This window comes from Octodon degus, unplaced genomic scaffold (assembly GCF_000260255.1).
Source record: "Octodon degus isolate 3935 unplaced genomic scaffold, OctDeg1.0 scaffold00050, whole genome shotgun sequence".
NCBI lineage: Eukaryota > Metazoa > Chordata > Mammalia > Rodentia > Octodontidae > Octodon > Octodon degus.
Window position 1 is genome coordinate 5,603,918 of NW_004524626.1, and position 16,474 is coordinate 5,620,391.

Below are 16,474 nucleotides of genomic sequence, written 5' to 3' on the forward strand. Positions count from 1 at the left end.
CTGGCTGGCATGTGGTGCTGGGGGATTGAACCGCGGTCCCTGTGCTTTGCTAAGCTTGTTCTAAGTAGGTGCTTTAGACCACTGAGCCATCTCACTAGCCCCTCTTACTCTTAATCTCTGTGGTACCTTAAAATTTTTTGTTTTGTTTTGTTTTCCAATTTTGGGTGATGTGAACTCAGTGTGTCAGACATTTAGCAGGTTGGGAGTTATTTAAGGTGGGCCTGGCCCAGATCTCTCCACCTTCAGAAGCCAGCCCATCTCAGAGGCAAGTGTTTTGGCTTTGTCTAGTGTCCCCGCAAAGCCTCATGGATCATGGGTGGGGCTTTTCCTAAGGTGGATCTAGAGTGTGTGGGATTCAGGGTGTGCAGTTATTAAGTTAGTCCACACACTGCCTTGGCATAGTGCTGGCTGTGAGTGCTGCCCTACCTCTGGGTAGAAGACGGGTAGCCTGCATTGAGAACAAAGGAACAGAAAGAAGATGCCATTGCTGCTTGCTGCTGATCGCTTGCCTTTTCCGCCTCCTGCCTGCTTGCCTTGGGTCTGCCAGCTTCGGTACCTGCTGTAAGAGCCACACAGTCCTCAGGGAAGGGAAAGACAGGCCAGACCCAGCCCTTTCAGCCCAGACTCAGGTCCTGAAGCTGAAGGAGTCAACGTGGCCCAGAGCCCTGGGCTGGGCTATCACAGGCGGGCATAGTGAGTCCCCGCGGTCACAGGGCCTGGGGGTGACAGGTTCCATCTCTGGGTCGAGGGCAGCCACTCCCACTGCCCTTCCAGGCTGGGGTTTCCTTCCCTTGTCTCCCCCATGTCTCAGCAGCCCCTATTAGTCATCCCACCACCCCCACCACCCCTACCCTGAGACTGCTGTGAATGTCACCTTCCTGATTCCTGACTACAAGTGTTGCTGTGCAAATGTTTAGGGCCTGTTTGTTTCCCACTGCTAATGGCATCTTGCCTTTCTGACCTATGAATCTGAGGTTTTCCCAGCCTTCAAAAAAGGGATGGGGAAGGGCAGAGCCCGCAGGACCAGACAAATTGAGCCTTCGCAGGACTCAACGAGAAACTGCAATACCCCCAATGGCCACGAGGTGCCGCCCCACTCAAGGGAGTGCTGTTCACGGCCCTCAGCGGAACCATGGGCTCCTCTGGGCGAGGGCTAGAGGCACCAGAGAGGGGAGGCACTGTGGCTGAGTGTGATCATCCTTCGCCCTGACAGGCTGAAGCAGGAGGATTATAAATTCAAGCCCAGCCTGGGCAATGTAGCCACTTAAGGAGATCCTGTCTCAAAAACGAGTTAGGGGCTGGTGAGATGGCTCAGTGGTCTAAAGCACCTACTTGGAACAGCTCGGCAAGGCACAGGGACCGCGGTTCGATCCCCCAGCACCACATGCCAGCCCCGCCCCCTGGTGGGCTGAGCTGGCCACACACACACACACACACACACACTAAATAAATGCTAAAAAAAAAAAAAAAAAAAACGATTTAGGAAGCAGGGGGCAGTGTAGGTGAGAAACACTGTAGAACAAAGATTAGGGGTGAGGTTGGCCTTATTTTTATTTCCCTCCCTCTGTAACCTTCGGTGGCTCCCAGCTTCTATGAATGTTTCCCCAAAGGAAGGACACACTGGCACATTCACATGGAATATAAGGCCCAGGGCAAGATGCCATCCATACTGTGCTGAGAAATCAGTCCTTTTTCTCCTAGATTCCAGCTCATCTGGTGTCCTCAAGAACAAAAAGTCTCAAGCTGGGAGCAACAGCAAAAGTCTATCATTATAGCACTCAGGAAGCCAAGGCAGGAGGATCGCTGAAAGTTCAAGGCCAGCCCGGGCTACATACTGAAACTCTTGGGGTTTGTTTTTGTTTTTTATGTATTTAGTACAGGGTCTACAGGGTCTTGCTACATAGATTAGACTCGTATTGATTCTACTGTTTTCAGCCTCCCAAGCACTGGGATTACAGGCACATGCCACCACACCCAGTCTCAATCTCTGTCTCAGTGCACCCCCGGGACAGGGCTGGCTCGGTATGCTGGGGATCAAACCCCAGCTGCTGTGCTCTGCCTAAGCAGGTGCTTTCATGGCTGGCCCATGTAACTCTGTCTTTAAAAAACCTAAAACAGGGCTGGTGAGATGGCTTAGTGGTCTAAAGCACCTACTTAGAACAAGCTCAGCAAAGCATGGGGACTGTGGTTCAATCCCCCAGCACCACATGCCAGCCACCCCCGCCCCCTGGTGGGCTGAGCTGGCCACACACACACACACACACACACACACACACACACACACATAAATAAATAAAAAAATTTTTAAAAACCCTAAAACAAACAAGTAAAAGAGATATCCAGGCGCCGGGGAGATACCTCAGTAGAATAAGCACTTGCCTGGCAAGCGCAAGGGCCTGAGTTTAATCCCTGGTTCTGCTAAAGAGAGAGAGAGAGAGAGAGAGAGAGAGAGAGAGAGAGAGAGAGATCCAACTTCAGCCTCCCTGGGCTAACGCTAAGATTTCAGATGAATATCCATCTTCTCCAGAAAGTCACTGTGTCCCCGCAGACCAGAGAAGCTGGGTGTGAAGGGACCAACAGCCTTAAGTCAACACTACCCCAGGTGCTCCTGAGGGAAACAGCCTGGAAAGGACACATCCACGCTGGGACAGGGGTGCATGGGACAGTGCACCAGGATCAGCACCCCACATCCAGCACTTTAATTCAGGGAGCCCCACTTTTCTCCTAAGACCCTTTGTGTGGGGAAGGCAGACTTTTGTCAAAATGCTTAGAGTAAATAGGCCGCCGTCACCCATCATTCCCAAACTCTGTTCCTGGTGGCCTCTGGGCCGTGGCTGTAGGACCCCAGCTCTGGAGAAGGCCAAGAGATGCTCCAAGTATCAGACTCCTCCGAGGCTTTGCAGCTTGCAGCTCAGTTCCTATGGAGATGAGAGCACCACACGAGGCTTCCTGCACTGTCACCGAGGACTAAATTAAGTCCTCCAAGTCTTCCCCACCAAGAGGTGGGAAGAGGGGCCACCAGTGAGTCTGTGTGAGCCTCTGAGAAAAGTGGCCAGGCGCCCACCCCACCCCTAGGCCACAGGGAACCAGCAGGGAAGATGCCAGCCAGGCAGGGCCTGGGCAGAGGCGGCAAGGGGCTGTCTGCTGCCCGGTATTAATACTCACAGGGGCCCTGCTCCTCAGAGCCGTGGGCACTCGGAAGATCGGGGGGATCTGCAGGGTGTGAGCAGTGTCCCTGCTTGCCACTTTCTCCGCAGATGAGCATCAGGGTGAAGCCACAGCAGCGTGGGCAGAAGAGCCTGTCCTCGCTGGTGTCCCTTCCAGAGCAGGGAGATCTGCGGGAGGTAAAATACTGGCTCTGCGGCTGCCCGCACCCCACCCAGAACGTGTATTGCCCCATTCCACAGTGAGGAAGGAAGGTTTGGACAGAATGAAAGTCCTTTGGGGTGATCTCGTGGAATCACAGGGTCCAGATAAGTGGAAACAGGAGGCAGTGATGGGACCAGTTGCATTCCTGAGGAATTAGACATCCCAGATTTTATTTCTGTGTGTGTGTGTGTGTGTGTGTGTGTGTGTGTGTGGCCAGCTCAGCCCACCAGGGGGCGGGGCCGGCTGGCACACGGTGCTGGGGAATTGTACCACGGTCCCTGTGCCCTGCCAAGCCTGTATCCAAGTAGGTGCTTTAGACCACTGAGCCATCTCACCAGCCCCGACATCCCAGATCTTCTAGAAGCTTTTAGAAGCCACCTATGGGCCTGGTGTAGTGGCACGCAACTATCATCCCAGTACTTGCGAGGCTGAGGCAGAAGGGTCACCATGCATTTAAGGCCAGCCTGGGCTACATGATGAGTTCAAGACCAGCCCGGGATATATAGTGAGATCCTGTCTCAAAAAAGAGTATTAAGGAGTCCTCAGCCAGGGATTCACTACCCAGCTCACCCACCCTGGGGAGGAATCCAGGTCCACAGGCCACAAACAAGAAGCAGCAACAGCCCTGCAGGCTGACATTCACCCACATGCGTGTTAAGCGTATGCTGAGCTTCAACTATGCCACACATTGGAGAGGCACTGGGGACCCAGCCACAAATTCCTGCCACGTGGAGCTGACAGATTAGACAGAGTGTGGGCTAAGTGAATCACCAGTGGGTATGTGGGGGAGGAAACAGGGAAATGAGAGGAGAGAGGACAAGAAGAAGAGTTAAATATGGCAGCCAGGGAAGGTGGCCAGGCAGAGGCTCAAAGTACAGGAAAGAAGGATGGGCAGGAATGAGGGGAGGGGAGGAGGATGGGGGAGGGTAACGGGGGACGATAGAGGATGGTGAAGTCTGATGGAAGATGATGGGAAGGGTGACAGAGGATCATGGGAAGTGATAGCAGATGATGAAAGGGTGATAGAGGATAATGGGAGGACGAGAGGATGATGGGAAGATGATGGAAGGAGGGCGGGAAGTGATGGGGAGGATGGGAACGATGGGGATGATGGAGGATGATGGATGATAGAGAATAATGGGAAGAGGATAGGAGGAGGATGGAAGATGATGGGAAGAGGATGGAGATAATGGAAGGAGGACAGGGATGATGGGAGGGTAGGGATGGTGGGAGGAGAGTGGGGATGGTGGCAGTGATGGAGGATGAAGGATGATAGAAAATGATGGGAAGAAGATAGGAGGAGGATGGAGGATGGGGGATGATGGGAAGAGGATTGGAAAGCTGTTTTGTTGCAACCATTAATGATGAACGCAGGGCCAGCCAAATAGCTCAGTGGATTAAAGCACCTACAAGTAGGCGCAGGGGCCAGGGAGTTCAATCCCTGGGCCTGCCATGCCAGCCCTGCCTCCGGGGGCATGCTGAAACGGCAACTGAGACTGGGCATGGTGGCGTGCACCTGTAATCCCAGCTCTTGGAAGGCTGTAAACAGGTGGATCACTATGAGTCCAATCTAGTAGTGAAAGCCTGAATCCCCTGTAGACCCTTCCCTAAAATACAAAAAAAAAAAAAAAAAAAAAGACGCATGCAGTAAGATGGCTCTGGGAGGTTTCTGTCACATCTCTTTAATAAGGATCATTTTATATATAGTAAGGCACAAATTGATACATGTCTATAGCTCAGTGAGCTTTTTATTTCTAGTAGAATCCACATAAAATAAAATTAACCATTTTAAAATTGTCAACTTGCTGTGCTCTGTTTTTTTATTTTTATTTTTTTAGATTTTTAATTTTATTGAGATGTTTTTTAATTTTTAATTTTTTTTATATGTGTAGCACTGGGGCTCTGAAACAGGGCCTCACTTGTGCTAGGCAAACACTTCACCACTGCTGCCCCCAAGCAGCTGGATGGCAGGCATGTGCCATGGTGGCCCCAGCCAGCGTCCCTGTTGTGACAATCCTCACCCCAAGAAACCTTGTACCTATGAGCAGTCACCCGTCCCCTCCCAACCCCAAGCACCCACAAGTCCCCTTCCTGTCTCTGGGTTCCCCTGCCTCATGCACCTGTCACTGAGTAGGCATCAAGGGTCATCCACACCGGGCCAAGTCTCTGCTGTGCACCTGTCATGGCCAAGCCAGGCCCTGGTGTGTGAACGGGCCACACCCTGCTGCTGGCTGCAGTAGTAAACGTCACTGTATTCGTGTTTCCTGCAGTGACAGCTCTGTGCTCTTTTCCAGATGCCCAGGACTGTCGGGTGGCACAGTGGCAGGGTGACAAGGTGCATCCGTGGAGCCCTTCTGTGGAATCACCAGGCTGCTCTCCACGCTGACAGCCTGGTGTCACGTTCCCACCACAGCATGCGACCGCCCGGTTCTCCCAGTCTCCCTGTCACCCGCCACCTTCCGTTCTCCCAGCTATGGATGGCCGTGGGTGTGAGGTGTGGTCTGAGTTTTGACCTGCGTTTCCCTAATGAAGAGTGATGCTGGGCTTGTTTGCAAGGGCTTGCGGGCCACTTGCACGTCTCCTTTGAGAAACGTCTACTCACTTCTTTGCTCTGTTGTAAATCTGCTTGTCATTTTGTCACTGCATTGCAATCATGTTTTATATATTCTAGGCATCTAACCCTTCCAGATGCAGTAAACATTTATAAATCAATACACAGCAGCAAGACTATCAGCTGGGGTGACCCTCTGACAAACTTAGCACCCCGGGCCCTCCAGGACCTCCTAGGACCTCCTGCCTGCCCACTAGCTTCTCCTAAGTGGGTGGCCCCATGTCTTCTGTCCAGCTTTGTCATAGACTATGTGGTGTCTGCATTGGTGTCCCAGTGCCCTCTGCCCCTTGGAATAGGTTTAGAAGAAGGTTTGCAGGTGGCACAGAGTGGGACTGCATAGTCCCCACCTGCATCCCCAGGTAGGGGTGACAACCAAGTCTTTATACCATGCCTGCCACCTCTGTCACCTCCGTATCAGACCCAGCCAGACCATCCCAGGCTCAACGTGCCCCACAGACCCTGACACCATCTGTCAAAGAGACACTTGACAAGCTCAGCATGGTGGCATGCAGCCCTAATCCCAGCACTCAGGAGGCTGAGACAGGAGGATCGCTGGGACTTTGAGGACAGCCTGGGCTACAGAGTGAGTTTAAGGCCAACCTGAAACTACATAACAAGATCTTATCTCAAAACACCAAAAAAAGAAAAATAATTAAATATCTATATCTATCTATATCATCTCTATCTCTATCTATCTATCTATCTATCTATCTATCTATCTATTAAACTCCCCCCCAAAACTACTCACCGTGCCTGTTGTCCCCAGAATAAAGCCCACATTCCATGTTCTAGGCCAGGGCTCCCACATCCTTCCCTCCCACCTCTGCCTCCTCCTCCAGGAAGCCTGCCTGGAGCCTCCTGGCTAAAGCAGCCACTTCCTGTGTGAGGGCTCTGGTTGGCCGGGAGCCCAGGGGCAATGGGCACAATGGCCTGTGGTATCCGGGCATCACATACAGGATAAGTCTCCACAAGGACACCGGGACATCCTCACAGCACAGCAGCAACTACACAGGAGTGGAGACACAGCAGACAGCGTGTGTGCCCGACAGCCACTGTCCCTTCATAATCTGGCCCTGGCGGTCCACCCTGCCCCATCTTGTTGCTCCCACAGCCTGAGCTCAAGACAGGAGATGCAGAGTCCCCAGGAAGGGCCAGGCACTAGGAGAATGATGGGGCAGGAAGGGCACCCTCCTGGCACCCAGCTGGAGCCAGCTGGAGGCTCCGCAGCCAGATGACACACGCAAAGCGCCTGCTGCATTCAGCCAACCCTCGCAGCAGTCAGGAAGGAGAAGTCATTAAGAACCCACAAAGGAACAAAGGCATCGTCTGCCTGTGCCCTCCCGGCATTCTGAGCCCACAGCCTCCTGGTCAGGCCCCGTGGCCACCACGGCTCTGTGTGGTGCTAGCTCACACCAGTCGGAGGGGCATGCCGGCTCGCGAGGCAAACTGAGTCGGGGGGGGGCGCAGCCTGCTGGGACGCAACTGCACACAACACAGAGCCACCGGCAGCCCTGAAGCTTAGGTCAGCCTGTCTGGTGGGAGAAGCCTGCGGGCGGGCATCCAGGCCTATTTGGGGGGTGCAGTGTGGATTTAGGCCCTGCCACATGCCGGCCAGTGGTTCTGGACAGGTTCCTTTGCCACCCTGTACCTCAGTTTCCCTGTCTGTGAATGAGATTAAGAGGCTTGTGGTAAGGAGTCACTGGGTCACCACCTACCTGGCAAAGGTTTAATAAGCAGGTTTCTGAAGAGATCCAACAGGGAGGGAGCAAGTGACACCTCTGTTGCACAGGAGGGCAAACTGAGGCCCCCTGAGCTGGAGCGTGCTCATGAGCTGCAAAACTGGGACTCACACACACCCCTTCCTCCACCTCATTTATTTATTTTTGAGACCCAGTCTTGCTATGTAGCCCAGAATGGCCTCAGACTTTCTGTGATTCTCCTGCCTCAGCCTCCCAAGTGCTATCTGGGGTGATAGCATGCACCTGGCTTTCTCTTTTTTACTGAAGTTATTTTTCTCCACTCAGCCTAGTAGCTGGGGCTCCTCCTCCCCCGGATCAACTGAGCAAACAAAGGCAGCAGTGAGCCCTTGCTGGGAGGTGGGGACCCTGCCAGAGGGAGGGGCGAGAAGCAAGGTTAGGCCAGGTCAAAGCTTCTGATTTCCGCCCTGATGCGATTACATTAATTATCATCCCAGCCTTGCGCCTACCCTGGTCAACAGGCCAACAAGCCTGTGGATTAAGCTCCCCCCAGCACAGCCTTCTGGCTCCCAGCACAGGGAGCCCAAGGCCACACCACCACGTGGAAACTGGGACATGCACCCCTCTCTCTCTGCTCCCTGGCTGTCACGACTGTCACGGTGAGGGCCTCAGAGCCCTGGAAAGGGACTGCAAGAGGAGCTCTGAATGAACAAAAGTGGGGCCTTGGGTGGGGGCTAGGGAGCTAGGGGAGGGTCTCAGACCTGGGGTATAAGTCAGGGTGGGATCACAGGACACCCCCCTTTGCCCCTGCAGCTGTCTCACTCCCCCACTCCAGTTCAGATTCTGCCTCATCCACAGAGCTGTTTTCTGGTGTCTGTTACTTGCTGCCTCAGTATCCTCCAGCAGTCAGTGGAGAGGTAATCAGCCGGCTTGAGCAAATGCGGCCCTGTACTGGCCCGCTCAGTAGTGGGCAGTGGGCAGCTGTGCACTTCAGGCACGGCTGGGGCCAGGTGCCGAGCCTGGCTCTGCCTTCTTAACCCTAGGCTCTGCTGCTCCTACACCTTCTTCCTGTGTTGACTTAAGGGTAGCCTAGGCAGAGGAGACTCAGGATACTCGGGATGACAGCAAGATTGTAGCGTGAGACAGCGCTGGCACCATTCCACCTCCTGCCTCACAAGGTCACTGAAGGGTGCAGGCAGAAGGGGAGGGCCAGACCCAAAGGTCCAGCGACAGACAGGAGGGAGTGGGATTCTCACAGCAGTCTTTGGAGGGCCCATAGGTGTGAGGTGGCCATTGTCCCCAGCATAGGCACAACCTGTCCCACAGGTATACAATGTACATGAAATGCTATTGTGTACCTCATAGCCACAAGAACACATGGAAGGAGACACACACTGACAGAGGCCTAATATGGGATCAGAGTGGGGGGAGACAGATCCTAGCCTGGGGTCACAGAGGAGTCCAGAAGCCGTCATGTTGCACTTCTTGGATCTGGGATGCCAGGGACCAGAATGATCTGGATCCTAGGAACTGGTATGGGAAAAGGGCAAAGGGCAGAGCCTTTCCCCAGGGGAGGCCCAGAGAGCGTCCCAGAGGAGGTGCCACCTGCCTAGGTATGGAGCAGAAACGTGGGCTCAGTATGTCTCGGTCAGGTTGCAGGATCTGGGTAGGACAGCTCGTCAGGGTGTCCTGTGCTTCTTGGGGTATCCACAGTACTGTGAAGAGGGCACTGATAACCATTCTGGGCACCCCGACCTGCTGAGCCTGAGGTCGGGTCCCAACCCAGAGTGAGAAGGGACTTCCTACTTCAGGCTCCTGCCACCTTTCCAGAATTTAAGGCAAAACTCTTCTCCAGTGATTACACAGCAAAGCAAGTAGACCTCCACCCCCGCATCCCCGAAACACCTTTATTGCACTAAAAACAGCGTTTATAAACAAACACATTAGAGGGCGGTGTCTGAAAGATTCACCCACAGTCAACTGCAAACACAAAGATATCAAACAGTACACAGATATATAAAACAGGGAACCCTCATCCTAGGGAGAATACAAGGTGGGGGTCCTCACCAGAGAAGGGAGGTGGCCACGAGCTCCAAGCATCCAGCTCCATGCAGGGCCTGTGGTCTGCTCCTAGACTCCAGAGGGGAGGGGACAGGCACATACAGGGTCTGGGCCCAGCCGTCACAGGGCACAGGTGACTCATAGGTGCGCAGCGGGAGTGGCAAGCTCCCTCCCAGCCTGGGGAATCAGTTCTACACCCTGCCTTGGTGGAGTACAGACATCAGGTTGAGAAGAAGAGACCCAGTGAAAGGGGTGACAGCCAAGTGGGGGACAGCCAGAGGGAGGTCACTGCCCCACAGGGCTGCCCTCCCCAGTAGGCAACTTGCCCTCCTGCGACTCACAGAGTTTACGAAAAAAGCCCAGAAATCATTCAAGGACTCAACTAACCAACAGCAAAACCCAATCAGCTGCCTGACTCAAGGAAAAACAGAACCAGAACCAGGCCTAGCCTGGCCCAAGGTGATCCCACTGAGCCTCCATAACCAAGCCCTATTTACACAGGTCAGGTTGGGTAAAGGCCAAGCTGGGTGCTGGCAGGAGGGAACAGAGGGTCCCCTGATTGCTGCACAAGGCCTCCTATCAAAGCCGCCCCCCTCTCCCCATCTCCCCACACTCCTGGGTCTAGCCTGGCAGACACATGTCCCCCCCCATCAAGAGCTGGGTCTGGATGTCATGGTGCTCCTGAGCCCCTTGCCTCTGATCCCAGAGGTCAGGGCTGCCCAGAGCCCAAGGAAGGGAGGTGTCATGTGGTATCACCAGCCCTTGAGGCCTCAGGGCACAGCAGGCTGGCACAGCGGGGGGGGGGGACCTGGGAGAGCAACTGTGCCACAAAGGAGTAAGTTGAGCTCAGCCCCAGGCCTTGGGAACTGGCCTCTAGGTCCCTGCTGCCTCAACCTCCTGGATTCTTGGACTCCTGAAGACCTCTGTCCCCAGCTCTGTGTAAAAAAACAGGGTGGTGGAGTGTCAGTGGTCCACAGGAAATGGTCAGCCCTGCCAAGGCACCCGCCTTGTCCCTGCTTCCTCTTCCTCCAAAAAGATCCATTCGTGAAAAGTGACATTCCATTTACACTGGTCCCCAGGATACCCCAGGGCCAGCCACAGGTGGCACAGCGCCAAGCCCCATTGAGTTGAAGCCCATCTCCTCACCCAGCCCAGGCCCCTAGTGACCAATCTGCCCCGGCTGGTGTGCAGGAGACCCAGTGCCCCTGTGCCTCCTGGGGAGGAGCGGGCAGCCTCACAGGAATGGCAGCAGCGAGGTGAGGGGCAGCTCCTTCTCCCCAAGCAGTGTGTCCCGCTTCAGGCTGCTGCCCTTATTCACCACCTTGATGCGGAGGGAAAGCTTGCGCACGCTAGCTGGCCCCAGGCCATCGAAGAAGAAGTCCTCGTTGAAGACCGGGTGGCGGCTATTCTTGATGATGGTGCTGCGCTGCTTCTGAAGCTTGCCAGGCACCAGACACAGGCCCACGCAGCAGTTGATGCTGCGGGCATCCCAGGTCCGCTCGTACAGACCCTCTGCCACCAGCAGGCGCACGCGGAGCCGGGCCTGGGCTGCCTCGTACTCGGCCAGCAGGCGCACGCTGCCCCGGGGCCCCACGTGCACCGTGTGCTCCCCTCGGGGTGCCGCGCCAGCCTCTGGGCCCGGTTCCGGGGTGGGCCGGCGGTTCAGGCGGCGGCGGACACCGGGGCTGGTGTCGGGAGTGCTGTCGTCAGCCGAAAGAGAGCCGTGGCGGCCCACTGAGTGCTTTAGCTGGCTCACCTTGGCCTGGCCATCCTGCGCAAAGCCTTTGAGCAGGGACACAGAGCGCGACAGCAGAGGAGACCCAAATGGGGAGGACTCGGCTGAGGAGCCCGTGTCACTCTCCCCGCCACTGAAGTAGCGGCCGGGGCTCATCAGGCCCCCTCCAGCCTCCTTGGGCCCCCCCTCCGCCCCGTTGGCCCTGGCACCAGCCCGCCGGCGCCCTGCTCCTGGGGAGCCCACCTGGGCCAGGGCCCCGTGCTCACTGTGGAACAGGGACTCCTTGCGCCGCGTGTGGGGGCTCTCAGCCAGCGTGGCGAAGCCATAGGATGTCTGGGCCTTAGGCACCGAAGGCAGGGACATGGAGTCCGGGGCCTCGTCCGCTGGCCAGTCCTCGGCACTCTCAATCTGGATGACATGTCGCGTGGCTGCCTTCAGCAGGCTCCTGCTCTCCGCAGCCAGTTTCGCGGGCAGCCGGGGGCTGCGGGGGCTGCGGCGGGGGGACGCGGCCAGATTCTGCTCGGATGGGGACGGACCCAACTCAGCCGGTCCCTCAGCTTCTGCGGGGCCCGAGGGCAGCTTAGGGGGAATGAAGAAGTCCGGGATCTTGTCGGGAGTCAGCACATTGCTGTATAGGGGGCCCTTGGCGGCCTTATCCCCTGCCTCGCCCCCCGCAGCGCGGGAGCCATCCTCCCCTGACCCGCGGAGCCGGTCCAAGAACCACATGTTGGTTTTCCTCATGGGGCCGAAGGGTCAGAGAGCAGAAGGGGACACAGCGTCTAGGGAGAGAGGCGGGGAGGGGTCAGGATGGGCCGGGTTAGTGCGCGTGGGGGAGGGCCACTCGCAAGTGCCCTGAGGGTCTGCGCCGACCCAGAACCCGCCTGCGGCTTTTCCCCTTCCCAGAGCGACCGAACTAACTTCTCAGCAGGGGCAGAGCGGGGCGCAGTGGTGGGGGCAGATTTAGGGAGAGCCCAGCGAGGGGGTGAGGAGGCGGGGAGGCAAGGAAGCCAGTAGGTGAGGAGGCGCAAGCCCCAGGGGGCAAAACCCCAGGCCCGCCCCTCGCTCATCTCCCGGGTAGGGGGACCCTGATTCCTACGGGGTTGCACGCCCAGAGCCCAGGGGCGCAGGTGTCCCGGCCCCGCCCCCGGCGCCCGCCCACCTGTGGCTTCTCCGAGGCGCTGGTGGGGGAGGAGCGCGGCCGGGACCTGAGCGGGCACCGCGTCGGTTCCTGGTGCCCAGAACCCGACCCGACCCCACCCGCCGCCCGCAGCGGGGTCCCGGCCTGGCTCACCTGTCTCGGCTCAAGACGCTGTGCTCACGCAGGCCCGGCGGCTCCAGGCGCCTCTGAGCGGACAGCGCCACAGCCAGGCCCCGCCCACCGCGCCGACTGGGGCGGGGCCGGAGCCGGGCGTCCACACAGGACAAGGCTGGGCCTCGGAGCCCTGCCGGGGGCTACTGGCATCTGTGCCCTCTGCGACCCCAGCAATGCTGTTCCGGGACAGTGTCCTGATCACCCTTCCCTCTCTGATCTTAGGCCACCCGGCAGGTCCAGTGCTGTCCCCATCTGCAGATGAGGGAGATTCCTCTAGAGGTAAGGACAACCCCAAAGCCTGGTCCCAGTCCCCCAACATCCTTCAGGAGCACTGAGGTCCAAGGTATAGGAGTGCAGCCGAGAGGGAGAAGTCCCCATGCCACTCACAGGCACAGAACCAACTCGGACCGGGCCATGGCCCTGCCAGCTGCCCCAGTGAACTCCAAGCCAGCCTCAGTTTCTCCTGGACCGGAGAGTCAATTGCTCGTCCAGGGTGGTACATGAGAAGCTACTGAGACGACTCAGGCACCTGGCCATTTATTAAGGTTTGGCTGCGAGCCTCTGATGTCCTAGGAGAGTTCCCACGTCACGTTGAGGACCGAGCTAAGACAGGGCCTGGATGGAGAGCCCTAGATTGTGAGGCCAGGATGCGGCAGAAAGGTAGATGGGGCCAGAGAGGATTGTGGTCCAGATGGGGAAATCGTGGCAAACTGGAGCCATGATGCCCCAGAGGGGCTTTTGTGCCGATGGTCTGGGTGACAAGCACTTGGAGGCCCAGAGCAGTGGCTGGCTGGTGTCCCTGTCTCTTTAGGGCCCAGAGCCACTAGGTGGGAGGGTCATAGTGGCCCCTCTCTGCAGTGTGCCGAGGCCAAGCCACGCACCCTGTACACAGGTACTCTAGAGCAGAGCAGGGAGGCGCCCAGGGCTCTCTCCACTGCTCAGGCAGAGGTTGAGACTGGGAGGGGCAGGGCCAAGTCTTGTGATGCCATGCCTAGGCATCAGGGCCTGGATACCAGTGGTGGAGTGGCATGCAGCTGAGTGTATGTCAAGACACTAGCCTGGAGCTGCTCAGCCAGGGCGGGACTCCCATGCCCACATTGCCAACTGTGTGACTTTCTGAGCCCGTACACACTGTGAGAATGACAGACCCTTGGGTCAGTTTCCCAGGTGCCTGTAGAGTCCACAGCATGCTTTTGAGGGAGACGTGCTAGACACTGTGGCAAGTAAGCAAAAGGTGGTACCTGGACCCCCAGAGCCCTGACCCCACACCCAGCTCAGCCTGTGCCTCCCTTTCCTACAGCCCCATGCATGAGGGTGCCCTGGGTCCAACGCCTGCCCTGCTGGTCATGTGACCCACTCTGGGGCCCAGCTTTCTGTCTAACTGCTCTGCACAGCAGCCAGCAAACAGGAGCCTCCCAGGTCAACAGAACCTTCTCTTCCACTGCATGGCGGGCACCTCCAGCATGTCCCATGCAGCCCTCCACAAATCAGACATCAGACAGCACAGTGGCTGGCAGCTGACATTTCAACATCCCTGAGTCCTGCCACCACATACAGGTGGCATCAGCCTTGGTCCCCAGGCAGGGCCATTGGGTTGGCCCTCCCACAGGATGGCCCCAGCAGTGCTAGCACAGGCTGTAGGAGGCACAGGCAGCTGACAGAGCAAACTGCCTGTGTGCCACCCTTTGTCCCTAAGAACCTGGGGGAAGGTGATCATTGGGGGCTTTCTGGGTTCCTGCATCATAGGCCCTCACTTGGGACTATGCTTAGCTGCTGACAGCCACTGTCCTCTGCAGTTTCCCACAGCACAGGGGCTCCTATCCCTGTGTGCAGGGGCTCAGGGGCCCCTGAGCTGCCCTTTGCACAGGGACCAGTGAACAAGGGATTCAGAAGGAATAGGGAAGGGGCTATGACGCCTGAGCCTCAGGACCCACAAGAATGAATGAATGAAGTGAAATGCACCCCTCTCTTCCCACATGTGCCACTACCTGACACCTGCCCCACGCTCCCTCAGCTGGGCCACAGCACAGCTTCCCAGCCCCGTCCTCCTCTGATCCCATCAACATTGTCCTTTCCGCCTGAGACTCTCCTTTGGGAGTGAGCCTTCATCCCCCCCTCCCAATGCTTAAAGACCTGGCAACTCCCAGGCACCAAACCTCACCTCCAACAATGGCCATCCCTGTGCCCATGCCCTTCTGCCACCCGTTCCCTGAATGTGCCAGACTCCACACACCATGGGGTCTCTGCACATGCCATGGCCCTCCCATCGTGGCCCCCATTTCATTCCATAAAGAAATCCTTCAGATGTCCTAAGTTCTCTGAGTTCTAGGACCCTTTCCTTTTGCACAGTGGTTACTACACACCCCGTGGTGATCTGCTGATCAATGTCACTTGACTGTTAACTCCATGGAGGCAGGTCCGTCTCGGGTCTGTTGCCCACCAGAGTCCTGGCAGTAAGAGTGCTTGGCGCAGGCGTGGTACAGGATGGTGAGAAGAGTATGTGTGCATGTGTGTGTGTGTGTGTGTGTAGGGGTGATGATGGATGCATGGGTGTGTGAAATAGTGAATGGAAGGACGGATGGATGGGTGGGTGGGAGTACAAGAGTGAGAATAAATAATAGCTAGATGGGCAGATAGCGGACGGATGAGTGGATGGATGATGAAGGGATAGGTAGACTGCTGGGTGGGTGAACAAATGCTTGATGCACGTGTGAGTTAACAGTGGGTAACTGGGTGGCTGTCAGTCTCCACATCTCTGAAGACGTGGTGTCAGAGTCCTCTGGCTCTGCCTTTGAAGGTTTCACTCGTCCAGGGCACAGTATGGTGGCTTTTCCTCCCATGCTCTGAGTGGATGCCAGCCCCAGGACATGGAGCAGGGCCCGCTGCCTAGAGAGGTAGCACGGTGCCTCCCCGAGGTCTAGACCTGGGCCACCTCACCCTCCACACATGTAGCCCAGCAAGGACATAGCAAGGAGAAGGGCCCCTCTGGGGAGACAAAGACTGAGAAGTAACTGAAACACCGAAGTTGGGGTGCTTGAGAAGAAAGCTGAACACTGGGGAGAAGTGGGGGGCCTCCAGCCTGGCTGTTAGAGAGGACAGGAGAGGCAGCTGACTGAGCTGGAAGGTCACACTTAGGGTGAGCTGGAGCATGTTCTGTTTCTGAGACAGGGTCTCATGATGTAGGCTGGTCTTGAACTTGTGGTGACCTCCTGCCTAGTGCTGGGATGACAGGAACACACCCCACACCCAGCTAGAGTTGGGGCAGCTTGAGGAGCAACCCAGGAGCTTCACCAGCAACACAGGATTTGGGAGGTAAACCAGGGTGTCTCAAGGAGAAGTAGGGGTGCCTTTAGCAGGAACTGAAATAAAACAGAAGTCGGGCGTGGTGGTGCACACCTGTAACCCAGCACTTGGGAGGCAGAGGCAGGAGGCTGGCTGAGAGTTTGAGGCCAACCTGGGCTGCAAAGTGAGGCCTGAACTGTATAGTGAGACACTGTCTCAAAAAGGGGAGAGAGAGAGACAGAGAGAGAGACAGACAGAGACAGAGAAAAAAAAAGAACGAACAAGAGAAAAGCAGTCTGAGGGAGCTGGGGTTCTGGGGGGAGGGCTGGCCCCTGAGGCTCAGCACCGCCCTCCTGCAGCCCCCAGCCACTCCTGGGATCTCCCTGGAGGCCTCCACCAGTCCCGAC

The 16,474-nt window shown here is 56.8% G+C and overlaps 1 protein-coding gene across 1 annotated transcript; it reads right to left on the reverse strand.

Annotated features, from left to right (window-relative positions):
* Positions 1-10,972: 10,972 nt before the first annotated feature.
* On the reverse strand, positions 10,973-12,829 carry C2cd4c (C2 calcium dependent domain containing 4C). The gene is made up of 2 exons (XM_004632643.2): positions 12,765-12,829; positions 10,973-12,252 (listed from the first exon to the last, which is right to left on the reverse strand). Exon 2 carries the CDS (start codon positions 12,212-12,214, stop codon positions 10,973-10,975), a length of 1,242 nt encoding a protein of 413 aa, XP_004632700.1. The 5' UTR covers positions 12,215-12,252; positions 12,765-12,829.
* Positions 12,830-16,474: the final 3,645 nt, after the last annotated feature.